The 27,149-nt window shown below is 37.2% G+C and overlaps 3 protein-coding genes, 1 long non-coding RNA gene and 1 other non-coding gene across 5 annotated transcripts; 2 read left to right on the forward strand and 3 right to left on the reverse strand.

Moving 5' to 3' along the window:
• The first annotated feature begins 2,965 nt into the window (after positions 1–2,965).
• On the forward strand, positions 2,966–4,535 carry LOC147870308 (uncharacterized). The gene is made up of 2 exons (XR_015532415.1): positions 2,966–3,258; positions 4,038–4,535. It is a non-coding gene; the product is annotated as an uncharacterized LOC147870308 (long non-coding RNA).
• A 1,727-nt stretch (positions 4,536–6,262) lies between these two features.
• LOC147870309 (protein NUCLEAR FUSION DEFECTIVE 4-like) lies at positions 6,263–9,544 on the reverse strand. Its single transcript, XM_087338771.1, has 3 exons — positions 8,900–9,544; positions 7,392–8,437; positions 6,263–6,906 (listed from the first exon to the last, which is right to left on the reverse strand). The coding sequence occupies exons 1-3, from the start codon at positions 9,248–9,250 to the stop codon at positions 6,411–6,413; spliced, it is 1,893 nt and encodes a 630-aa protein (XP_087194897.1). The 5' UTR covers positions 9,251–9,544; the 3' UTR covers positions 6,263–6,410.
• Positions 9,545–13,134: 3,590 nt separating this feature from the next.
• On the reverse strand, positions 13,135–15,491 carry LOC147870310 (small ribosomal subunit protein uS10z/uS10x-like). The gene is made up of 4 exons (XM_087338785.1): positions 15,337–15,491; positions 14,274–14,395; positions 13,830–13,943; positions 13,135–13,437 (listed from the first exon to the last, which is right to left on the reverse strand). The coding sequence occupies exons 2-4, from the start codon at positions 14,392–14,394 to the stop codon at positions 13,295–13,297; spliced, it is 378 nt and encodes a 125-aa protein (XP_087194911.1). The 5' UTR covers position 14,395; positions 15,337–15,491; the 3' UTR covers positions 13,135–13,294.
• Positions 15,492–17,177: 1,686 nt separating this feature from the next.
• TRNAG-CCC (transfer RNA glycine (anticodon CCC)) lies at positions 17,178–17,248 on the forward strand. The gene has a single exon. It is a non-coding gene; the product is annotated as a tRNA-Gly (tRNA).
• A 1,138-nt stretch (positions 17,249–18,386) lies between these two features.
• Positions 18,387–20,704, reverse strand: LOC147870312 (uncharacterized). Its single transcript, XM_087338789.1, has 3 exons — positions 20,407–20,704; positions 19,303–19,591; positions 18,387–19,092 (listed from the first exon to the last, which is right to left on the reverse strand). The coding sequence occupies exons 1-3, from the start codon at positions 20,533–20,535 to the stop codon at positions 18,698–18,700; spliced, it is 813 nt and encodes a 270-aa protein (XP_087194915.1). The 5' UTR covers positions 20,536–20,704; the 3' UTR covers positions 18,387–18,697.
• Between the last annotated feature and the right edge of the window lie 6,445 nt (positions 20,705–27,149).

Below are 27,149 nucleotides of genomic sequence, written 5' to 3' on the forward strand. Positions count from 1 at the left end.
ATGTATAACAGTATGACCGGCCAGACGCATAGCTTACAAATGCCTCTATTACACAAATTTGGTCATGTCCCAACCACTATTACACAATATCCAGCATCATGACACATATCATGTATCCCTGCAGATAATAGTTCTTCGCGCAGTTGATATTACATTTGATGCCAATCATTCCATTGGTAACAGGTGACACAGTATGAAGACTATGTCGTATCCCCGATTTTAATTATTTTCTACCAATATAACTGAACATTGTCTCTCGAATGCTTTAAGATTCGTGGAATGGTCCAATCTTGTAATCTAGTTTTGATTGTCCTCTTCCATTGACTGAGCAAAGTCTGTTGAAAGCTTGGCGTAAAGCTCTACAATTTGGGAGATGTTCCCATTGAGCTCCCGGATTAGGCCCACATTGCGGGTGAGTTTCTCGGGTAATTTGCTCTCGTGGTTCTCATTAATTTCATGGATAAGGATTCGGTTCTGGTCTAGGATTTCCTGTACTTGGGAGAACTTTGTCTGGAAATTCTGCCAAACCTGGTGCCTCTGGATAATGTTAACGTATTTCTCATGAATCTCCTCCTGGATTGGGAACTTCTCATTTCCGGCCATCTCATGTGGTTGCCCTATAGGCTCCCAGTAGATTGCTTCAGGAAACACCTTATTCTGAATACAAGCATCAAAACAAGCTCACCTGTCTTCCTATTTCTGCACGTATTGTCTACCTGTGGCTGTCTTAGTATCTGCCTCTGAGTTTCTTTCTTATCCTCTGTAGCGATCAGCCCTCTTTCTCTCAATTCCTCTCTCCTCTCTACCAAAATCTAACTTCTTTACTCTGTGTCTGTGTCTGTGTCTGTGTGTCTCTCTCTCTGGTTTTCCGGATCTGAGCAGTATCTTTTGGCGGGCGATTTATGTACATAATTATACGGACTCGAGAGAGATTTTGGGCAGATTCGAGATCCGGAAGAAAAGATGATAATATCTTGGCCCTTTTTAGACTACACTCCCATAGGTCCACATGGGCGAAGAAAACCAATGGCGTGAGGCCACGTGGTGGAGCCTCGATCCACCCACGTGGCAGAAATTTTATTATTTTGTATTCCCCTCTCAAAATACTGTTCCTTTTGAAATTTCTGTGTCGCCCATCTCACCCATCCCCTCCTTTCTTTTACAGCCTCGCTCTGTCTGTGTCTGTCCTTCTGTCTGCCTGTGCCTGTGGACGGCATTTTCTTTTAATTCTAAATGAATGCTTCGTATGATCGATTTCTCACTGAGACAATACATAATATTTAGTAGTAGACTTGCTCTTTATCTCCACTTTTCTTTCATGTACTCTACTTACCTACCTACAAAATAAATGAAAGATCGTGAACCACTTACACACATTATTACCACACGAACACACCCACCACCGTCACACACAAAGAGAAAGAGAGAGAGAGAGAGAGAGAGAGAGAGAAGATGATTGTGATCACGATTCACGTATGCAACAAGAATGTTGTTGAATTGATATATATTTGGCAAATATCGAAGAATCAAATTTAATGTAGTGGAAATTTTGGATGTTAGAGCATGTGGGGATCATTTCCTCATCTGCATATTCAGGTTTTCTATTGGCTTTAGAAGACTAAAAATTTGGGAACAAACGAATTCTACATACCATTAATATAATTGTGTGTTCTTACCAAAAAGAAAAAAGAGGCAGGGTTGCCACATTCAAGCATGCCAAACAAATCGAAAGAGGGGGGTGTGGGTTTATCATGTTCACTTAGAAACGAAGGAATTAGGGCACGAAGTTCTGATCATGGTACATATTAGGTAAGAATTGCAATCATGTTTGTTGAATAAAGCAAATGGAGGTCCCAAATTCCGATATTTATATTCACAAGAATGCATGTGATGTCTTTGGTTACCCTTGTTTCCTTGACCAATGCCATAGGCTCCTACAATTCTTTTTTTTATGGTACATAATAGTTTACGATTCATCTTTGGAGATGAGAGGAAAAGCATAATCAATTTTTGTCTTTCGCAATTAGATATGATACATTTATTAAGGCTGAAAATAAAAGGAATAGCACATTTCATAAAAAAGAAGGAAAAACACCAAAACGCCTTAGATTTGCCCTTCAGTTCTTAAATGCCGCAAAGCTAAGTTTTTGCTACCTTCGTGATAACTGACTTCATTGTTTGTTAATCAAGAAGTTTTTCTTAAAAACTTGAATGCCCCTTTCTTTTTTTTTATTCTAGTTATGGGCCTATGAAGAAAACACAGCGAAGACTTAGTATGTGTATTGCTTGAGCCATTTTAGATATTCACCACTAGACAGACCACTTGGATGACTAATATTCACTACCATGATCCAGTGTGTTGTTTAAATTGAAACCAACAATGCCAAACCATAATCATATAGGGTTGATTTGTGTCGGTTCATTGTGTAACATATAGTATTCATTACACTTATTAGTGATCAAGAGACGTTCCTAGGAGGAGGTGAGCATGACATTTCGAGTGTCATAGCATTTACTATTGATGAACAATACTCTCCAAAGTCACTCAAAGGTGCATTAAATATTTATTTACGATGCAATCATGTCTCAGGCAAAGTATATATCGGGCAATAATGAGATGGTGCAATAACAAAATCTATTATTGGGCATTGTTCAAAGCAAGGGTCGAGTCTTGTGAAATAGGTTTTCAGATGACAAGGAATCGAGATAACCTTCTTTCAAAGTGACTTTATTATGATACCCTTAACTTCTCTTGAGCAATCGGCTTAGATACCGAGCCATGAGGTACTCAAAAATTACTCGGCAAACAACTCTTTAGCGAGGTTTCCGAAAGTGTGTGTAAGGTCGCGAAGGTTTTAGAAACTGCGTAAAATGCCCCCCCTGAGTTTTTAGAATTCGCATTGGGAATACCCTCACAACTATAGCAATTATGTACATACATACATTTGATCTCCTCAAATTGGCTCATGGAGCACGGAAGAAGCAAAGCTATGGTGAAGCCATGCTCCGGATCCTTTGATTCCACGCAACATCGACACCTCTTTCCTCTCTGTTCCCTCTCTCCCTATCCGACTCTTCTTCCCTTCATCCATGGCCACAAACCCTCGTAACCCTACTCACCCTAACCCTAACCCTAACCCCGACCCTCCTTGCTCTCTCGAAGCTTTGTCTCTTCTCAACTGTGTCACTGACAAGCCGTATGATCCCGAAAGATGCATTGCGCTTCTTTCTGTTCTTCGATCTTGCGTCGAGAAAAAGGTAGGTTCAATATATCATCGTCTTCCTCTACTTCTAAATTCCATGCAACGTGCTTTTTGTGCTATTTCTCTTGCGGTTATCTACACATACTGATTGTATCATCACATGATAGGTTTAAGCGGTATTTTTTCTTCAAGAGTTATGTATGTATATATATTCTGTTTAATCTGATAGAAATGATGGCTTGAGATCATGGTTGCTTTTTTATTCAGTTTTGGTAATCAAGCAATGGTGAGTTCCAGATACCACACACATTATTAGTTCACACATTTCTTGCTTTTTCATCCAGTGTTTCTAAGCATGCCATGATTTTTAGGGTTTAGGCGTCATATACCAGTAGCTCTTATCAAAGTGATTGGTTCAGACAGTTACTGCCTTGTGAATTAGTAGTTCTTGGTATCTCATGGTCATTTACACATACTAGTGGATCTCAATAAAATGATAGGTTAAGACAATTCGTGCCATTTTAGTAATTCATCGGAAGAGTGTCATGAGTTTTTAGGGGGTTTAGTGCTTAGGATTGCATATATCCGAGACTCATTAAAATGAATGGTAGGAATCTTCTTTCCTTTTGATTCAGTTTTTCCAAGCATCTTATACTAATTTTTATATATTATCATCTGATACAGACCATTCTTGACTTTCGGTTTAGTTTTTCTATATTCGTTGTGTGCATTTGCATGTACCGTGGGTATCATATAATGATAGCTTCCGACTGATCATGCCTTTCAATACGATTTTTCGCTCAACTTTCAATATGGTTTGGTCTTATAATGCAGAACGTTATCAGGTTTTCACTAGCAAAAGAAGGGACAGGTTCATTACCTGCAACACAGCCAAGGACATCTAATTGAGCCATGCACTTCATACAATATCTTCATGTAGAAAAAGAAAGACAAAGTGCTACTTTTGATATATTAATGCTTTTCATGTTGTATTCGGGGGAAGTTTGACATGACATAAATTGGATCAAAAGTTAGTTTGCATTAAAAAAAATTTATCTTGTTGTTTAAATTGGGAGTTGCAAATTCATACACAGTTTCATAAGCAAAAAGGTGCAAAAATGCATACGGGGAATGATGTTGAGTATTTATGCATATGCTCTTTCTCTCATGCATGGCTTTCATTTAGAGCCAGCTACTGGCTGTTTACATTAGGCAGTTATGTTATGTATCTCTGCCTTGCATTTATCTTCGCATTGTATTGAATACTATGATTCATGTTTTGTATCTCCTCCTCCTAGCATTTATCTTCTCATTGTATTCAGTCTTCTTTGACTTTAGTCTTGCTGTGAGTTATTGTGAATTGATGAGTGCATATTGTGATAAGAGATCAGGGTTAGATCAAAGGATTTCTCACATAAATGGAGTTTATTAAAGATGATTTGTAAGCTACATATAATCTGAGAAGGAGAATTCAATAGTGATTGAGGTCATGATGTGTCTAAAGCACAATATAATATAGATACCATAAAGAAAAAGGCGTCTAGAAGGAATACCAAGTGTATGTTTTGAAGGCAAATGTCACCACACTTCATTTTCTCTCATCCTTTCAACAAGTCCCACAACTTTCAGCGTTGGGATGTTCTTATGAATGAGTATTTGAGGCACTTCATATATGGATACAGGCATCAAGCTTTAACCATTCTAGCATTGTCCTATTATGAGGCATATTACTGCAGTTTTAGATCTACATTCCGATTCTCCTTGTTTTCAAGATCCATTGACGATATTTGTTCAATCGAGAATGTCAGGGGTTTGAGGTGGCAAAGGTGCATTTTGACATTTATAGAGCATTTTTAGTACAATTTCATAAGTCCCCTTCTTAGGAAGAAGTCACATACAAGGTATGCTGATTTGATGTTACATGTCAAAAGTTGCTGCCACATTAGATTCTTCACCAAAATGAGCTATGAAGCAAAGTTCATGTTGTTATTTAGAAACATGTTGGTTTGAATATAGAGTTAAGATTGACTCTAGCATTAGCATGACTTTGAGTCAGATTTCATGCTTGACCTATTAAGATCACCATCACCATTAAGGAAACTTCCATCTCTCCCTCAAAGAAGGAATTGCATTTTAGTCCAACAATCTTATTGCTCTTTGCCAAATATTGTACAAACATCCTTGCAAACAAACCTCCAAATTTTGTTGCCAATTTCCTTTTCGATCATCTTCAGGCTCTATTAATGTGCCATTTGAGACTTTACAAACTTTATTTGACATTTGGCAAGAAGAAACCATTTTAGCAATCATTATATTGTTGTACAAACACATATTCATTGACACCTATGATACAACAAAAAAAACTAAAGGCCATTTTTATAATGTCCTTGTATTTCAAAGTAGAAGAAGACAAGAAAATGCCTAAAGTCTTTTGAATAAGTTGTGCAATAAATCCTCAAATAACATAAACAGGTATAAAGCATCAACATCACTCCTAAAACTTTACATCACAGAAAACTTGAACAAACTCTAAATTTTGTGGTGTTTCTTTTCTCTCAAAATTCAACTCTTTACCACTTGCCAATTACGTTTCTTGTTGTTAATTGAGCTGGTTGTTAGGATCACCCACATCGTGTGCTGAAACATTTACACATTGTCTACTACTACTACTGCTATGAGTCATGCTAATTGTAGTAAAGACACATACTAATGATAGTACATGTAACGTTCTTTGAGAATATTTCCACTCGCAGGACTAAAAAACTTCATTTCCTTTGTGAAGCAATTGTGGTTGTCATTGGGATCACCCACATCATGTACTGAAACATTTTCACATTGTCTACTACTACTACTACGAGTCATGTTAATTGTAGTAAAGACACATACTAATGATAGTACATGTAACATTCTTTGAGAATATTTCCACTACACTTATTGAGATTATTTCCACTCGCGGGACTAAAAAACTTAATTTCCTTTGTGAAGCCTCTATAACATCTTCTTACCAGATATTGGGTTTCCTTGAAACTTTAATGCTACACATCCTTACAATAAACATGTACAATGAACAATGGCAAGAACTTGAATAATTTTTTCACAAGAGTATGAAAGAATCTCTTAGCTTATTTGTTGCACAAAAAGTATAATTTATCCGACTTCAAGATCCAATCTTTTTCCATGTTTCCTTGTACCTTGCCCTTAATTCGTTCACTTCACTCTTGTATCCTCCTTGCCTGATCTTTCGTATAGTGTCTTATATACAATCCGAGTCCGGATAGACAAGATCACGGAAAGCACCACGCCGATAACACACACAGCTGACATTATCAAGAAAGTCAAGCGGAAACACACTGCCCCAGTACATGTCGTGGATTCAGATGAAACGACCATGGAATAGAGTCCTACAGCATTTTGCTTTGCCGCTTCTCGGTCATAAAGATAACCTGCAAGGATTCCAGAAAAGAACACTGATCCCACCGGATTTGCAAGAGTGTAGACATTGTAAAGCATGCCAAAGCTTTTCATCCCAAAGATCTCTGAGACAATGGGTGGCACAATACCCCAGTGAGAACCATACCCTATTCCAATGAAAAGAGTTCCAACATATAATGTGCCTGGCCATGCCATAGCAAAAAGGAAATGACCAATCACCATTATGATTTGTGCGAACGCCAGAGCCCATGACCGAGGAAGTGAATACTTTCTGTAGAAGTAGAGCCAATCAACACAAGGAAACCATTACGTGATTATCTAATAAAACTTTATTAAAAATCTAAGAATACTTTATTGATTATCTGAGACATTTGATAGTGATCTAGGACACTTGACTAATGAACTGAATCCACAAAAAGAAAGCATTGTCTCTTGATGTGATTATCTAAGACCTTGATTAATGATTTAAAACACAGTTGTTTAATCACCTAAAACAATTTTTACCAATGACCTAAGACACTTGAAAGATGATCAAGGAAATTGATCAATGGTTAAACATTTGACAAGATATTTTTTGACTAGTTATCTAAGACATTATTAATGATTTAAAACTCTTCAACTAACTACCCAAAACACGATGAAAGAACTCAAACTTGAAGTATGACCAAAAGACTGATTCATGGCGTAAATGCTAAACTGGAACGGTTTCCTTAAATAATTGACTAATTATCACAAGCAAAAGCTTGGATTGAGCACCTGGCAAGAATTTCTGACGCATAGCCTCCAATAAGACGGCCTAAGAAGTTCCAAATGCTCATCATTGAAACAAAGATGTTTGAATTGCTATATCCTTGAGATTGACTCATTTGCCCCATGTTATCAATGGCAGTCAAACCCGTAGCAGCTCCACATAACAAGGACCAAAAGAGCAACCAAAAGTCAGCCTTCACGAGGGCTTGAAGAAGAGTGAAATCTTCTCCTCGTCTCGGACCCTTCTTTTTCTTCACTCTCACTGCCCCTTTTGCTGCCGCTAATATAATGCGATTTCGAATCTTGGTAATTTCATGCTCTTTTATGTCATCAGGGAGTAGCTCAATATTTACTGGTTTTTCATCCTCTAACTCGCTAAAATCAACCGATCCCGTAAAGCTCCCGGCTCGGCTTGAAGTTCCATTTCGATTTTGCCCTAAATCATTGCTTGTAAAACCAACATCTGCCATTGGAATTTGCTCACTCAAAAGAGGAGTTACAACCTCAGTGTCCTCTTGAGGTGTCCTGACAAGTTGTGAACCAGTAATGATCTTACTGTTCACAGGAACCTGGTTCTTCGTCCTTACATACCATGACACAAGAGGAGTGGCAAGGGGTAGCAATACAAGGAAGAGCAAGATTATAGTGATGGTTAATCTCAACGAGAAACTTAATGTAACAAAGTCTTGCACGACCAAAACACCCATTAGATAGATGGCCAAGACAAGGCAATCAGCATAGATGAATGTGAAACCAATAGACTCAGATCTTGTGCTATCTCCTGTCTTCACTCTGATTGGTCGGATAATGAACATAACAACGACAGCCACCATAGTTGGGCCTACTGCAACAATGAAGAGAAAAGCAGCCTCATCTGGTGCAAAGAAAGTAGTGTATATTTGAGTAAAAATAGCTCCACAAAGTCCCGTAAATCCCTTCAGTAGCCCGACAACATGGCCTCGACTCTTTGGAAAGTTGCGAACATTTGTTACCAATGCAGCCGTGTTGAAATAGGTCTCTCCATTTGTGCCAATGAATGTAAGTATACAGATCTACGGAAGGACAATAAGAGTAGAATAGATCAGCCAAGGATATGCAAGGATCCATGCATCTATAAGAAAGAAAGACAAAGAACTAGCTCCTGTAAATTGGCACATTAGGTTAAATGCCTTTATGGACCCTTTGCTACACTGAGACATCTCTACTATAACAAAGGTATATATCTAAATACACAGAATCTAATGACGAAGATGACAGACAATCATGAAGCAGAAGAATTAGAAAATATCATGAGCTACATCCGAATTCGTTTAAGTGAGGTTTCGATGACAAAGCAAGATAAATCAAAACAGAGGAATACAGATTTGATGTACAACGAAAAATAGTGATAACGAATACTCTTCAGATCCATAGAGACACACAAAGTGAATGATGATGATATGAAACTACGTTCAAACCAAATTACTTGTATACAAACCGGAAGAAATAGAAGCACATGGATGGACGGAACTTACAGCCCAAAAAGGAAGAGCGGAGACTCTCTGAGTGACAACAAGCCATAGCCAACCATATCCAACAAGGTTCTGAATAGCTCCAACAAAAATCAGACCCGAAGGAGGAAGAACTTCACAAAGGTATCCTGCAAGAAAACCTATAGAATCACCAAAGTCTTTAGCATTCCCTAATATATTGATCTGTTGTTGATTATAACCTAACGAGGTTTTTATCAAAGGGGAATAGCTCCCAAAAGCATATCCAATTCCAGCACAAGCTTGAATCCAGAAAGACGCTACGAGAACTAACCATCTGCTCTGCCAGAACTTCGATGCTAAAGAAGAAGAAGAGGAAAGATCATCGATCGGCATAGCGATCAATGAAGATTCACAGTTAGAACTTTGAAAACAAAAATGTGGGTTTAGTTCTTGATGATAATGATACTTAAGATGGGTTCTTCCTCATCATCGTTGTAACAGATGCTTCAGCTCGTTCTAGATATATAGATATAGATATCGATATAGAAAATCGATCAAATTTGAATGTTTGGAGATATTTTGTGTATCATTTTGTCGATGTGATTAGATTTGAAAGGTGCATATATTTGGGGGTTAATCTCTCTCTCTCTCTCTCTCTCTCTCTCTCTCTCTCTCTCTCTCTCTCTCTAGATTTGTTCGTGTCATTCATTCTTCAGATTTTCAACTTCATCAGATGTCCGCAAGGGAATTTTCTCCCTCCCTCTCTCTCTCTCTCTCTCTCTCTCCCTCTCTCAACCTTTAGAATAATTGTCGTCTTCTTCTTCTGCTGCTTGTCCTATTTAGTTTCGAACTTTGGATGGGAATCGGCAACGGTTCGGTTTCGCCTTAACCGGTTTGGCCTTGTCCAAACCTAGCCGGTTAAGCCTAAACTGGCTCGGGAGTTTCCGAACCTGAACCAAACCGATTACATGCGTGAGTAGGAATGGAATTACAACATTGTCATGTGCATGTGATGTAAACTTGCAATATTATGCTCGAAAAAATCAGTTATATGCAAGTGACATTCAAGATGGGTTAATTTGACATCTCACCTTGAATATCATCATGGTAGGTTCTTTCTAATACAATTTATTATTACTTTAATAATCACTCTCCATGTGCTACTGAATGGAACATTTATACTTCTTATCGATCACCAATTGGTTATTAGCATTGTCGAATGCATTCTAAAGCTTTATAATTCCTAAAGGTGGGTTCATCCATGTTAAAAAATAAGATGCACGCAACCATGTAGTTGTCAGACATCGAGAAAACCTCCTAGCCCAATAAAATGTGAAAGACTTTAGTTAAATATGCATATAAAATTATGTATGGTTGTCCTAACTATTCTACATTCAAGTTTTATCTAGACTCAACACATGTCTAATTGTATGATATATTCTCCTAAATCTAGTTGGCGACCTTTCAATCTGCCTAGAAGAACATCTATATAGTAAAATGAAGCTATTTAGAAACTAGGTGAAATTATGAGCATTGTACGTTGAGATGACCATGTAGATTTGCATATATAACGTACTGCTAGTTTGTGTAGTTGTCATAAACATAGACAACAATAAATAGTCATATGATTATGAATCAAACATTAAGAATACTAATTGTGTTTTGAGTAATGTTCTCGATATTTGATTGACCAATGGTCATTTTATACAATCATGCAACACCATTAAATTCAATCGAAGTTTTTCTAGCAATATTTTTGAAATCCTCTTTAATATGCATCGAGTTGTCAACAACATTTAAGATTCCTTGCAATGATTTGTATTTAAAACCTTAACACATTAATAGCACACAATTCACATTATATGGTTAGATTGTCAATGCATGTGCAAGTTTGGCATATCAACATGTTTAAAAACCTGTCCTCTTTTCCCAAATCATTAGTTCAACTTTTGATGGTTGGAATATAACCTTTATGACGTAGCTCAATAATCACACTTGTCAGATGTTTCATTAACACATACATGGTAAGAGATCATAATTCGTAACACTAATAACTATCAGCCTTCTTAAACTATAGATATTGTTCAATGATATAGGAAAACATGAACGCAATATGAAAACCCATATCAACGTTTGGCATGAGATAATAGATCATAATTAAAATGCAAGCTGCAAAACTTTCATCACCACAATAATGTATGTAGTGAGAGACAAAAGAAGATGAGTAAGATTCTTATGCTCAATGTACAAGTTACTCACGCGGATGGAGTCGTTATTATAGGATCGCCTCCACATTATATGCTTGAACATTCAATAATAATATTAATATAACCACAAGATACTAGTGCAATGTGCAAACCCAATATTTTTATCAGATAGGTAGATTACAAATAGTGAGTAGGCTACAAATGAATGTGTGAGACCAAGGTACAAAGAGAATTAAAAATGAATTATTCTAGCATTATCATCAACAAAATTGCTCATTCTAGTTACATTATATTATTAAAATATAAAAATTGCCCTTGATCAAGGATGTTTTTGAAGGACCATGTTCAAAGCTTGAACCTTTTGCATCTAGTCACACAACAATATAAATATAAAAATGATTGATTATCATCTATGCATCATATATAAATATAAAATTTTGTTTCTTAATGCACTCTATGATCAATCATGTGTATGTGAAAAATAGATGCTGTAAATGGAAATATCTTCCTTGTCATCTATTCATGATGTTATTCGATGTTCCTTAAAAGACTTCTTAAATGCGAATGTTAGCTCCTAGCCAATTAGATTCCAATATCATACAAAGAATGTTACCCTTTGAAATTAGAATCATGAAAAGGGATAACCAATCATGCTCGTCATACTTGGTCCACAACTTTACCTTCCGTCGTGCAAAATACACTTTACCTTCCAAAATAATTCATATAGAACTTTTCAATTTAACTATTTATGGCTGTTTACAAGCAATAATGTGGGTAGGTCTTTGCTGTAGTGCACTTCCCTTCATACACTTGTGTTTTCAATCACGTGTCAAAGAGCCTTGAATTTTTTTTCTTTTAACTTACAGACTATACCCCAACATTGTAAACAAGAGGAAAAGATTTGATCAAAGGTAGTTTAACGTAAACACATCACACTCACCACACTCCATAAATTTGACAAGTTGTATGCACCCTACCAGCAACCATTGAATCATTCAGCAACTACCATTACTACATTGTACAGGGCAAAGGTGTTGGAAACCCCACCAATGCTTACAAAAAAACCACACCAGAGTTGAACCATGTGCATAGACTTAATAGGAGGTATTCGCCATAGCGTAGAAATGAAGACAATACACAAAAGTGAGAGACTACAGGTAGACATTATACAGAAACAATGCTGGGCGTACATCAGTTATCCCCCACCAACAAAATCAGTTCCTCTCTTCCAGCTAATTTCATCCCCCTTCTTTCTTCAGAAAACGTTTGTAATAAAAAGCGTAGGATAAGAAATTTTGCACTTTTTATCCAGAAAGGATGTATAAACAAGAAGATTATTTAATGAAATGGGTTAGAAGGTCTCACTCCTGAGCAACAAGTGCACACCTCATCCAGAAGGAACAGCATACTGCACCAACAGACATGCACTCTAAAATAAGGATTGTCTAGGTGCTGATTTACCTTAACCATGAACTGTCAACCCAAACAGCCTATAACCTAGCAGATTAAGCTTCAGACAAGACACAAATTTCCAAAGTACTCCCTCAATCTTAGCAGTCATCAATAATTCCTTTATGCATTGGATTATTTACACACTTTTCAGTTCAATAAAAGCTCTCTATGTTCAGTTAAATAATATATTACACCTGGGATGAGACCACATTCTAATCAACCCATGGATACCACACCCAAATCAAGCAATGGATGATCATCTTTTTAATTCGTTCAATTCATGACCAAAATACTGGCCTACCATTCTACAGATACCATCATGACTCACTCCTAACATTGTAAGTGACTAGAGATCCCCAGAAGTATATATGCAATCGCATTTCACTTTAACTAAAGACATAACAATGAAGTTCTCATTGTTTCATATTCCAAATCAACATATTTTCGAAAGTCATCAGAGCTTTAGATTATGATGATACCACAACATTCAACCCTGTGTAAGTTACCAAATAGGAAAACACACATGAGACAATTTGAAAATAGCAAGAGGTTGGTTTCCAAGCAAACTCACATATGGCAAAGGCTACCCAGGACAATTAACAAACATGTAGAAAGAGCTTTTAAGAGCAAAATCAAAATTGAGTCTATACCAACGGCTCATTGAGGGAGTTACATCAAGATCATAAAAACGCATCAGAATCCAATAAACTATTAAAAAGAAGTAGAAAAAGGGATATCCTAAAACTCAGAAGTAGAAAAAGGCATAAAGTATAACGTTTCAAGGCTCTGCAATAGTAACCTCTACTTCCACTCCAGGTTCAATTGTGATGGAGGTAATCTGTTTAACAACCTCAGAAGAACTATGAAGGTCGATTACCCTTTTATGCACTCGGAGCTCAAACCTGTCAAAAGTGTTTGTTCCTGCAATTTCAACAGACGATCAGCAATTCATCAAGTTTAAAAACATGATAACAGAAAATATCTACATTAATACTATAGCAAGTCTGAAGTTTGCTTTTTAAGGAATGCATATGTTGCAAACTATAACAACCATGGACAAACCACTGGACCTGAAGAGATCAGTAAAATTGTTATAATACAAATAGCTGCATGTTAGTATTCAAGGAATAAATACAATATAGAACACCATGTCCAGTAGCTGAACTACAACGTTCTAATTCAGTGAAAATATACAAGACATTGATTTTAACTTCAACTCCCCATGAGACCGTGGTTACAGCAATCCAAATGGTAAAATAGTTGAATGGACACAATACAAAAAAAGGAAAAATATAACAATGTGAAGAACTAACCTTCCCCACAAGGAGACTTGCGAGTTGTGATGCGAAGCACCTTGGTAGGCATTCTAACAGGTCCTTTCACTTTAAGCATCTTCTCTTTGGCACCACGAACCAAATCAGCACAAACTATATAACATAGAATCAAAGGAAAAAGCATGAAAGTTCACATCAAGCATAAGGTTAACAGATAAAATGCATCTTCTTTATTCTTAAATGACATAGCTATGTCCAAAAATGCCCCAGGACCCAAGTTACAAGAGAGTATAACAAGACTCACAGCAATAAATTGCTCTCAATTTGGTTAGCTAATACAATTATACAGTAACAGTTGATCTGACAACATATTCGCTCAAATATACATACAATACTTCTCTCCCTAGTTTACCAAGGGCATTTCAGAATATTTCACAACTATATAGAAGTGTCTTGATATAATATAGATATCAATGCCCTTACCTTTTTCTAAATTTTTAATACTCTTTGAAGAAAGAGTGATACGAATCCTGTGTAATGCCTCCTGTGGTTCTTCAAAACCCAACTTTCCAGGCTTCACAGCTGGTGGCATTGTCATTGCCATTCTGAAAACACGAGTTAAAAATGTTCAAACAATAACTCTCACTCGGTTCAAAAGACGCTACTTTCCCAACGAAAAATAATTTGGTAAAAGTACAAGCAGTGTTTAACATCTGCTTGAAGCAAGAAGACTTTCAAATTTATAGGAAGCGTTTTCACAGGTCTATGGACTCGAAAAGGGACAGTTAAATTCAATAGCGAAACTTAAATATACCAACGTTTATAGCTATAGGGAAAATGAAGAAATAATTCAGACATAAAAATACAACTTAGAAAAAAGGCGGGGGGAAGCTTCATTTACATTATGTTAATTCAAAGAAATATACTGCATTAGCAACGTCAGATAATATCAGAAACCTCATGGCTATATATATATATGGACTAAAATTGAAAACTAGTAACGTAAAGTAGACTCTAAAATAATATTAGCAAAACATAAAATATTTCTCTTATTGTGACTTCGATCAACTTCGGTGAGACGTTTGGGGCACATTCTCGAATTATTCTTTGTGACGGATAAGATGAGAAGTAGGCTTCAAGGAAAAAGAACACCGTAACTCACGCCGAGACAATAACAGAAAAAATTCAACAAAACAAGCTACAATAAGGCTTCAGAAGCTTCAGCAATAAGATATTCTGTAAATAGTACGACCACCTTCTAGTCTATTTTTGCGAATAATCAATTAATTCCTCTAGAAACAGAAAACTGGGATCTTCGAATGCTACGAACCCTAAGCAAATCTCCAATATTTCTGATCAATATCTCGACGGTAAAATACGACCGTTTTTCAGAAGTTAATGGAGATGTAAAGCATTTCTAACCAGAGGAAAACTAGCAAAGCGAAATAAGATCCCATTGTCCACTGACTATTGACAACATACATCCCATTCCTGCCTTCGAATTCATAGGTAGAATGTGAAAGTAAAGCGTAAGAGAGGCAAATACCTGTATAATCGATCCCCCGAGACAGACACCGAGAAGGCCGCTTGCTGAGGGGAGGAAAGAGAAGCTACTTCCTCGTCTTTCGTCTTCTTCAAAGAAATCTGAGAAACCCTAGTGCCTGCGATTATATGGGCGTGGGTGTGGCCCTTTGCCCTCTGGTTTCACACACAAAGGAAGTCCACATTTCCTTGGGCTGCCTACAGTTTCTAGAGAAGAAGGCCGGCCATAAGGACCTTCACCCTCAACCCCAATAATAATACTATACACTTTCACTATCACTATGCATAGCCTCACTCGTCTTATCGTCCCGTCTCTTTTCTCATGCTACGTAACGATAACAGCTTTACTTGATTCCATATAAATGAGTTGGATCGGAAAATGGTAGCATTCATTGTCTATGATAGGGTTGTTCATCTCATTGGCATTCTATGTATATGTGTATACTCTTTCCATGGGGGCACACACACACACACACACACTTTGTTGTGTGTTAAGGGAAGAAATGTGTATTGGGATGGGATATATGTAGTTAGGGCTCTATGTGCCAAATATGTAGTTGGGGCTCTATGTATATGTGTATACTCTTTCCATGGGGGCACACACACACACTTTGTTGTGTGTTAAGGGAAGAAATATGTATTGGGATGGGATATATGTAGTTAGGGCTCTATGTGCCAAATAACCATAATGATTCCAAAAGGAAACATTCGACCTCACTCCTCTTCTAAATTCCTAACCAATGTGGTTACTTGCTACCGACGTGTCAAGGAATCCTCCACTTAAGAGACGACACCATAACAATGGATCCTTTGTTGGAGAACTTAAACCAATTCTTTCAAACGATTCTTCTTCATTCTACATAGAAGGAATCTTGTATTCTGTCCTACTAATTATGGTATCCATGAGCATTTGAAGCATACACATAATTCTTGATTTAACTAATGATTGAGTTATTGTTTATGAGAAGACCTCAATATTAATAAACAACGATGAAGTTATTTTTTCTACCATAATTTCATACAAACGCCTTAACCTATCTTTTAGAGTTTCCCAATAATCCAATACACATGATGAAATCTTGCAAAGAACAATATTTCAATTGCATAAATAACAATGGCTCATTGGGCTCAATAGATGAAGGATAGAACATTCTTAATGTTGGACTACAAAAAGTAGCCAGATTGAGTGTAGGCGTGCACAACATGATTCAATCTAATCAACTTATGGGGGTTTGGTTCTTGTGTACCAAGGACATCGAGTACCTTAACGATTTTTTAGTGGTGGCATGTTCTTACCAATTTCCCACATGTCAAGGACACAATTAGTTCTTATTCGGAGTAGGAAGATTATGACCATGTACTATATATAAAGAATATATTTATATGTAAGTATTAAGGAAAGTAATTGTTATATGTAAATATCAAGGAAAGTAATAGATGAAGTATAACATCTTAGTAGTGAAATGTACCACTCATTATCCGATTGTCATGTACATAGGAAGTAAAACAAATCTCGGGAAAAAGAGATAGCTTTGCTTGGTCAATAGAGTTTTGACATGGTTCAATTCAAAGGTGTAGCTCACCGAACTCATTCAAATACCGTAATGTCAAGTATTGCCACATTTCCAAAATTTCTTAGGAGTTGTCTCAAGTCCTAGAGAATATCCATAAAATAAGTGTTGACAATGATGACCATAATGTTCTCCCCATTTTCATTCAATGTTAATGATCATAATCAAGGAAAATAGATTAAAGAATGTATTCTCTTTCGTGAGCATTTAAAGGTTGGATATAAAATTTTAAACAAGGAAATATTTTCATAAGAAAATTTTGAGATGACAGCAAGCGCAGCTGGTGTAGTGGTATCATAGTACCCTCCCACGGTACTGACCGGGGTTCGATTCCCCGGCTGCGCAAATGTCTGGTCTGCGCGGACGTTTTATGTTTTGTGTGTATTAGTTTTATAATATTCAAAAAGTTTAACCAAAATGGAGAAAGGGCCTTTCTCTTGTATATCTCATCTGAGATCTCCTTCCAAGTCTACTTCATATTGGAAAGGTGCGGTTTCGAAATCTAATCAATATGATATTCATGAAATTTCCAATCAATTTGTAATTATGTAAATGGTTTTTTGAGATGGAATGGACTTTCTCCACAACAACTCAAGCATTTTTTGGAAATCATGGTCGGTCATAAAAAATGAGTAAGAAATTTGCATGTTTTTGATGGTTGTTGACAAAGTTAATGAGTGGAGAAATGGGGTAAATGTAGTTAGTACGCGTACAAAGTATGGATCTACTAGAGATTGTTAAGAATTGTTTGTAAAGTTGTGATTTTGTGATGGAAAAATGTAAAAGAATTGTGACACTATTAGTTCAAATATATCTTCAGCTAGCATATACATGGGGGATAGTATTATTGGCGACAGTCCAAGTTAAACCAACGTTATACAATCAAAAGGATGTTTTAGATGCACTTTAAATGATACATCGGATGCAAAAAACAAATTTACCTTTGAATCCACAAATAGAGATCATTAAACCTAAAAGATGGCAATTGGTAAATAGTATCACTATTTCATATATTTGGAAGGCCAAAATTTTGAAGATTATCTAAAATATAACCAAAATACCTACCCAAATAATTAGTGGGATGTGGACAGAGATTGTACATAATCTTTGAGTTTTTTTGGAGAGCATAAAAGGTAATACAGAATAGGCAAGAGTTACAAAGTTTAGTATTTCGTGGCATATGGGACAAAGGAATATATTACTGGCATATATACAACCACACTCTACACATTACTAGCATAGATACAGCCACAACCACAACAGCTTTGCATTCAACAATTATTTATATCTTGCATTACATAATTATGGTAAGTTGATAATTTCAAACAATCAATTTATAACAATGTAGCCAACAGAGAACAATCAAAATTGAATTCAAGAAATCGATTTGGGGTTACATGATTATAACAAGCTAGTTGAAAATCATTACCATTCAGCCAACTCTTCTGTCTAAGCATATTCTCTTATGACAAGTTTCTATTACATCTTTCAACGAAGAATGGAGAAACACTCTTGCTTAAATCATATTGGGTACTTCTGGAGACATTATGATTAGCAAAGGTTAGGGATAAGATTCTCCAATTAATGGTCCATTGTTACATATAATTCACAAATTACGCCCTTGTATTGCCATCGTCTCATCACTTCGATGATAATATGTTTTTGGTTTGAGATGTATACTCAAATTTCCTCTTCCTTGCACATGAGAAACAAAACATAAGCGATGGAATTTATCCTATAATTGGTAGCTTTTTCTAGTATCTTTGTACACCCCCACCCACCCCTTCCTAAACATTAATGCGACCACATGGGAGATCCATAAGCAGGCAGGGGCACGCCATAATGTTGCCAAGGTTCATCAATTTTGTAATTAACATTGGACGTAGAAATCAACCGACCTTCACCCATTTCCACACTGTCTACTTCCATGGTTTCATTGCCTTCTCCTTCCTCTTCTCTCATGGCACCTTCAGACAAGCCTTCAACCGAAGGTGTGAAGGTGGAAGGTTTGCCAACCCATGGCACCACAGCTAAACTGTTCTTTCTGTTCACTTCAGATTGAAACAAGACATCATCCTCACCATCTTCCATTTGGTCAGAGACCTTGAACTTGCTGTTCGTGTCACTGGATGACTGCAACCAATTATCGGCCTGTCTTCCAGCAAATAAACCACAGGAGTTCGTATTTCCTGTACACAAAAGATAAAAACTCCCTTTAAACTCAAGACACTTGGACTCATGCATTGCGTGCATGTTAACTGTTTCAAATGATATGAAGCTATAAGTAATATTAAAGCACACTCAAATAGATCAGAACTGCTCAAGGATAACTTAAACGCTCGTGAAGTAAGTCGAGAGAGATCATTTGCTTAATGGCTGACCTTTAACACATTATTTACCTGCAGAGAAGATGTCAGCATTCACCAAAATTTGGTAGCCAGAAGTAGGGCCTCCAGGAAAGAGAGGTGGATTCACAGGTTTGTACAATACCAGTGCCCTCTCATTATTCACTTTCGTCTCCTCTGGCTTCAGAGGAGGCTCCACTATATCATCATCAAGCTCATAAAAATGTGGTTCAATTGGCAATCTCTCTGAAAACTCAATGTCAGATGTGGATGAGTTATCCAATTCCGAAAGAAGGCAAGGAGAACTCCAGATTTTGGTTGAGTAACTAGCAGAGCCAAAATCCTGCACATACAAGTTAGTGACATTTAGTTCTTTAGTACATAGTACGTGTTCTGTTCACATAAGAATCTCACAATGTAAAGTTGACCTTTCTGAGATATCAAAAAATATATTCAAGGCTCTGGATCACATGAAATGAGAGCAAAGGTCAGATCTGAAAAATTCAGGCCAAGTAACACATGACAAACAGACAAATCTAAGCCTTATATACAGGACTCTATGAAATACTGGCATGAGCCACAACACATTAACAACCCCTCGGTTCGTTGAATTGAACACAAGAGGGAAGACATCCCTGCAGCCATGATCAGATCAGCTCAGGAAAGACCATGTATCACAGGAAAGGCTCAATGGGAGGTGTCACAATAGAGAATATGCTTAAAATTATTAACTCCCAGAATGTTCTCAGAATGAAGTCAAAGAGCAAAAAGGCCTCATGTTCTCCTTAAGTATGTGGTGAACATATACGCAAGAGAATGAGATCTATAAGGAAATTATAATTCCATGTACCTCCATTTTCAGTCAGGGATTCCATGTCAGTTGCTATGTAGAAATTACATTAAGCATCCAGTTTCCAGGGTAACATCACCTTATGATTCTGCGTTCCTTGGGAGATCCCATGATAGTATCTAAGGGAGATTACAATCCAGTATTTATAAGAGATTCTATGGGAAGATTCTATAACAGAGTCTCTGATGACCATTACGTTAGGCTCCTACTATTCGTTAAGAGATTCCATCAAGTTTCTGTGTGAGCATTAAACTTATGCTTTTACATACTTCCTTTTTCTGCCAAATTAAAGACTAAAGAGAACCTACCTGTCTCATTTTTTTGTTTCGTGGAGACAGGCAAATATCATGAAGGAGCTCCGCGACATCATCACTGTCATGATCGCACTTGCGTTTCAACAGAGGAGTAGTATCATCAGCACAGAACAGATCGTCCATTCTTTTTCGCCTGTTTTTTTCGACTTCCTTTTCCTTCTTCACCTACACACTAGTGTACTTAGCTTCGATCCTGCAGGAAATAGATATATGGGATGAGGAATTCTTCTGCTTCTAGAACCTTCCGCGAGAGCTTTTATTTTCTTTGCGTTTTCTGTTAGGCCGTCCGTCCGTCTTCACCTTCCAGAAGTTTCGCTATGTTTTTCTCCTCTTTTTTGCTCTATTTTTATTATTATATGTCAATACTGTAACTTTCAATAACGAAGGAGGCGTCTCCTGTCATGAAAAATACATGTATTCGTCATTAGGAAATCTTGGTCTTCATAAATAGGGTTTCCAAACATGTCTTCGTAATCTAGCGGATTGTTTAGGTGCCTTCGGAAATGTGCGCAATGGTGATATGGAGGTCAATGCTTGGTGTTCAAAACCAATCATTAGGTGGTGCATACTAGCCACCCTATACAAGAAGCCTCTAGTTGTAACATGGTGGTCAACAGATAAAATTTCAAAAACCAATTGTCAAAGTGGGCTCATCGGGTGGCCTTGCAAGGAACGCTTTGGAACTGCACGTGGTGCCATCCTGATGGACAACTATTGGTTTACTGAGAATCAAATCATTTGGTTAGGCCCATTGGGAAGCCTAGAGAGGAAGCCTTTCAAAAATTGACCACAAACTTTGTCTTATTTGTTACCCTTAGGAGCGGGAAGCTGACAAGGAGTAGGCCAAAACGGATAAGAGCCGACGATTCGGAGGGAGCAGTGTGAAGCCTGAGAAATTAATAGATAAAATATTAGTATAAATTGTAGCTAAAATAATATTAGATAAGAAGCAATACGAAAGAATTAGGTTTGAATAGCTATGACTCTTGATGAAAAGATATGATCCAAAAGTATGTGCCGATTTGATTCGGCGTTGTATCACCGCATGCTTACCTATTAAAGGAGCATGAATCTTGTAGAAAACTATCTGTAGATGAAGTGTAATATATATACGAGTCTTGTGCATACAGTACCCTGTGGTGATTGATTGTTGTGTGTAAACTCTTAGTAATCTTTGAATTAGCTTATTCAGACTATGTGTATATAAGCAGAATTCCGTTATGTTTATATAGTCAAATTGTCATATTTGATTTGGTTAACATTAATTGTTAATTGTGGTATGTATATTATTCCCATCCCTCCTACCACGACCTTTGGTGAAGGGTATGCAGTGATTGAGTATCCGACCCGTACTTCCTGGGGAGTAGGAACATTATTGTCTCCAACAAATTAATGGATCTTTAGAGAAGAATAATGTTTCATGAATAGATAGTATGTGTTGGATCACCCATGTCTCTTTTCTATGGCATCAACATGTGCTCAAATAAGTGAAACCTTGTGCGTTGAGGTAGGGATAACCTTCTATGTCAAGAGAAGCCTTTTCCAAACAAGTGTAAAAAGACTTAGCGCAAATTAGGAGTCGGCAACGGCTCAACTCAAGCTTAGATCGAGCCATTAAATTGTTTTTAAAAGATCTGGCGATTTCGAGGTTCAGTTTAGTTCAGCTTGAACCTTGCCAAACCGGTTAAGCAATCGGGTTAGGGATTGGTTTGGTTCAAGTTTGAAAACTATCAAATTGGTTAAAGCTTAGTTGGTTTGGTTTGGACAAGGCCAAAATCAGTAAGATGAAATTGTATTGTTGTCGATTCCTACGGTAAACAATTATTTGTAAAGGAGATACAAACATGTCACATTTTAAATCGACGAGATCATGCCTCTCCTAATCTTGAGACTACTTCTTAACCATATAAGCAGTTCACAAACCAAGAATGAAAGAGGTTGCTTGTCATGTGTGAGAAAAGAAATGTTGGAAAGCTACTCGATGGGTATTATGCACACGAATGGAGGCCCACCTACATACACTCTTTCTTGGATACTTCTTTTGGCATAAGTTTCACTCATTTTATACATGCATGTCTACCTATGCATGTAGGTGATGAGCAATTTTAGGGTAAATTTCAAACATGTTCAGTAGTACTCTAAATAGAATAAGATATACAATCTTTTGGATGGTGAATTGATTTATACAATTAGTGTCACATTATATGATATGAAACAAATACTTACCGACGTGAACTGCATTATCAATCAATAAACGTGGGGCAAATATGCCGGTTTCCGTTTCCTCTTTGGAAATTGTTCCAGTCATTGACTCAATGCTAGAACAAGATCCGACGAAAGTTAAGGCGTCAGTTCAGAAAATGATAACATCGTTTCAACATAATGATGCAAAGGTAAATGCTCGATCATATTCAGATGTTTTGCAGACAGGGGTGGGGCAATCACCGTATGTTTTTGCATCTGCAAAGGATACTATAGAAGCGCTTGGGAATAGCAAAAATAGGGTATATAAAGACCATCGTGTGTTAGTCAAGGATTTCCGTGTGGAAAAAAGAATAACAAGAGCAGTAACTTCATCTCAAAAGGAGAGACAAGTGGTTTTGACTGATAAGAGGTCTTCTCCATCTCAATCTTGATATGTATTATTTTAATATTTTATCTTGGAACCTTCAAGGGTTAGGTACGAGTCGTTGTAATAGAGTAAGATGTTACTTGAATCAAGAATTATCTTTACCTTCAATAGGTCAACTTGATATGCTATGCTTTCAAGAACACCATCTTAATTCACAAAGGATAGCATCGAATAGAAATTTACTACGTGGTAATTGGATTTATGAATGGGTTCCGGCTTTTGGACCATCTGGTACTCAAGGTGGCCTTTGTATCGCACTTAAAATGCACTGGCAGTCTAATGTACAAGCTAAAGGAGTATTGTTTGGTGGTAGAGTTCAATATATGCTTATTCTTATCTCCGGAAAATTGATTGGTTTTTTGAATGTATATGCTCCGAATTCTGTTACTGGAAGAATTCGTTTGTGGAATAAGTTATTGCAAGATCTTCCTGTGGCACAACATTGGTGCATGTGTGGTGATTGGAACATGATTGAAAGCCCTAGTGATAGATTAGGTGGATCTTCTACTACTATATCGGGTTTAGAATTGCGTGAGTGGGAAAAGTTAATTTTCAAATATGAAGTTACTGATTTGTGGCATATTCCAACCTTCTCTCGCATGCCCGATTCCTTGTTATACTCACGTTCCAATCGAAGAAGTGTTGCTCTTAATCTGTCGAGAATAGATAGGTTTTATGCAGATTCTTTTTTTTGGGATCGTGGAGGATATGTGGGTATTATATCAGGCACTTCGTTCTCAGATCATGCCCCGATTATGCTCAAATTCTGTATGAACAGCCATACTTCTATTTCTCGATTGTATGTGCCAAGGTTTATTGTTGATGATATGAGTTTGCAGAATACAGTTTTGTCAATTTGGAGAATGGCTGTAGGGGATTCTAATTGTCAAAAATTACAGAATGCTCTTCTCGCAGTTTCCAACTTCTTTATACAACAAGTTAAGTTAAAACAAAGTAGCTACACTAGAAAATTGCTGAATGCTAAGAGAGGTTTGGCTTCTCTTCAAATTTTGCAAGAAAAACAGCCTCATTCTCAATATATTCATTGTGAATTACAGAATGTTATGATGCTTATTTCTTTTCTGCAGCAAAAACGTGCTCAATTTTTTCTTCATGCATCTGCAGCAAGATGGTGTACAAAAGGAGACACCATGTCAAAATTCTTTTTCCAACATGTTACACCTAAAAGAAATAAAATTCAGATTGTACAATTGAAAAGATCTGATGGTACAGTTACTATGGATAAAGATGAAATGAGTAACATTGTTGCTACTTATTATGAGTCGTTGTTATCAGCAGATACTCCAAGTGTTGAAACTCAACAAATGCGCCAAAAAGTATGGGCTGTTACTGTGGTTAAGGTAACATCTCGGATATCTCTTCAGCTTCTTCGTCCATTTTCATCCTTTGAAATATTACAAGCTATTAAAGGTGTTGGGCCAGATGTGTCCCCGGGAGTAGATGGAATGGGAAGAGATTTTTTCATTACATATTGGGACTTGATTGCCGAAGATCTATTGGCAGCATTTCAAGAAATGTTCAATACAGGTATTATGCCACAAAAGTGGAAAGAGGGATTAATATGCCTCATTCCGAAAGGTGAGGTTGTTACGGATGAGGTGAAGGGTTGGCGGCCCATTACTTTATTGAATACAATTTACAAAATCTATGCTAAGTTATTGGCTTTGAGATTACAACCTTTTCTTTCAGAGATTGTGCATGACTCACAGACGGGATTTATGCAAGAACGTAGTATTTTTGACAATATTTTTTTGTTTTGGGAATTAACAGGGATGGCAATGAAAACTAAAGAAGATCTAGCGGTACTTTAGTTAGATTTTGAGAAGGCATATGATAGAGTTGATTGGGACTTCATGGAAGGTTCATTATTGAGATTAGGTTTTCCTGCGCAGTGGATTAGGGCTGTAGCTTCCTTGTATCGTGAGGCCTTTAGTTCAGTGTTGGTCGCCGGTGGGCAAACTAGAAAATTTTCTATCTCGCGTTCGGTTCGTCAAGGTTGTCCATTGGCCCCATTCCTGTTTTTGCTAGTTATGGAAACATTCTCAATGTATTTAAACTCCTCTCAAGTTGCTTTGAAGGGTTTGCCTTTGCCTGCCACGCAACAACAAATGTTGGATGCAGAATTTGCAGATGATACTGCAATTTATGTTCAAGGTAATGATGAAAATTTAAGTAAATTGCAAGAAGTAGTGGAGGAATTTTGTTTGGCCTCTGGAGCAAAGATAAATTGGCATAAATCTCTTGGCTTTTGGGTGTCACAAAATTCCTTGCCTAATTGGATGCCTTCGCAGGAATTCAAGTGGGTTCCTAATGGAACCACTACTCGTTACTTAGGCTGTCAAGTGGGACTTCATGTTACTGCAGATATGTTAGTTGCTCCTCTACTTGTAAAATTAAGAAGAAAATTGTTGCTTTGGGATTCGGTTAACCTATCACTTGCAGGTCGTATACTTGTAGCTAACCAAGTGTTGTTAGCGACTATTTGGTATGTTGCTTCAACTACATTGTTTGCTAGATCATGTATTTTACAGGTGCAACGCCTCATTCGTAACTACATTTGGGGAGGGAAAACAGGTCAAGGTAAAAGGCCTAAAGTAGCTTGGGCAGTATTGATTGCTCCACGACAAAATGGTGGGATGGGGCTGGTAGATCCAGATGCACAGTGTAAGGCTTTGCTTTCTAAATTTGTGTGCAGAGCTATGCTGCCAATGCAAGGTGTTTGGAGTCGTTTGATGATGCATAGGTTGTCTACTATGTGCCCATCAATAGGAGGAAAGTGGCAACCATCTTTAAGATGGGGTTTTATTCAGAATTTTCATTTGTTTAAAACAACCTTATTAGAAGATAGGTTTTTTAATGGAATTCTCACAAGTTGGTCAGCTGTCAAAAAGTTTCTAATTCGGAAGGTACCTTTGACAACGGATGACTTGTTGAGACAACCCTTGATCTGGAATTTTCTCTTTTCAGATTCAAGGGGTTTTCTGCTTGGTAGCCGTCCTCGGTTGAATTGGGCTTCTATGGATGCATCAATAGCAGGTAATGTTCAAGCATGGGGATGCTATGTTATGAATCAACAGTTACAACCTTTGTCGAGGCCTTCAGTTCGAGGAAGTGCTATTATGTGCGATAATATGCAAGTGGCATTGGGACAATTTATGGCTTCATGGTCCCCCTCTAGCAATCAGATTTGGTTTGGTTATTTCTCTCCTCTAAAAGTGATTTTAGGAGCTCAAGTAACTAACACTATGGGTGATGTAATATACTTTAATGTGGATGATGATGGTAGGTTGTGGCATGTATTTTCTGAATCAGATGTGTGGATATCCGCCAATGTTTCAGCGATTCGAGTAGTTGCAAGATCGGGAAAAAAATGGCTCTTGGATCCACCATTTCAAGAATGCTTACGGTGTTGTTCGTTGTGGGTTTTTCAAAAAAAGCCGCTTTATAATTTGGATTGGGATCCAGCTGATTATCAATGGAAAAAACCGAATGCTAATGGAAATGGTAAACACTTAGAGTTCTTTCAGTATTCAGTTAAGTTAGGTAGAAATTTATTATTGCAATCAAAGTATAAATGCCCGGCTGCCATGAAGCATTGGATTGCAAATAATGTGAATGAACTACAACTTACAAAATTTTGGAAATGGTTGTGGAGTATGCAGTTGCCGAAAAAAGTTATTTGTTTTCGTTGGTTGTTGATACATTATGCTCTTCCTGTTGGTGATTGGTTGAGGCAAAATCAGCAATATGCTTGTGGAATGCATTGTGGTGAATCTACGGAATCTATTTTGCATTTGTTTTGGATGTGTCCCAAAATCAAGCAATTCTGGAGTAAGTTGTTTTTATTACTAAGAAACCACTATGCTCGTTCTACTTTCTCGTGGGGTGCAGTATTATGGGGTGTCCTTCATGGAGATGTTATGAATTACGAACGTATGCATGCTTCTCATGTTTTTTACTTTTCCAATGGGTACATCTATCTCACTTCATTTCCATCTGTTATTCCTCGGTTTAGAACTGAAAATCTGGTTATTTGGCGTATTGTTACGTCACTAGCGCTGTGGACAATATGGAAAACGAGACG

The sequence above is a fragment of the Azolla caroliniana genome, unplaced genomic scaffold, assembly GCF_043228905.1.
Source record: "Azolla caroliniana isolate FFs.n. ecotype wild unplaced genomic scaffold, voAzoCaro1.0.p SCAF_1, whole genome shotgun sequence".
NCBI lineage: Eukaryota > Viridiplantae > Streptophyta > Polypodiopsida > Salviniales > Salviniaceae > Azolla > Azolla caroliniana.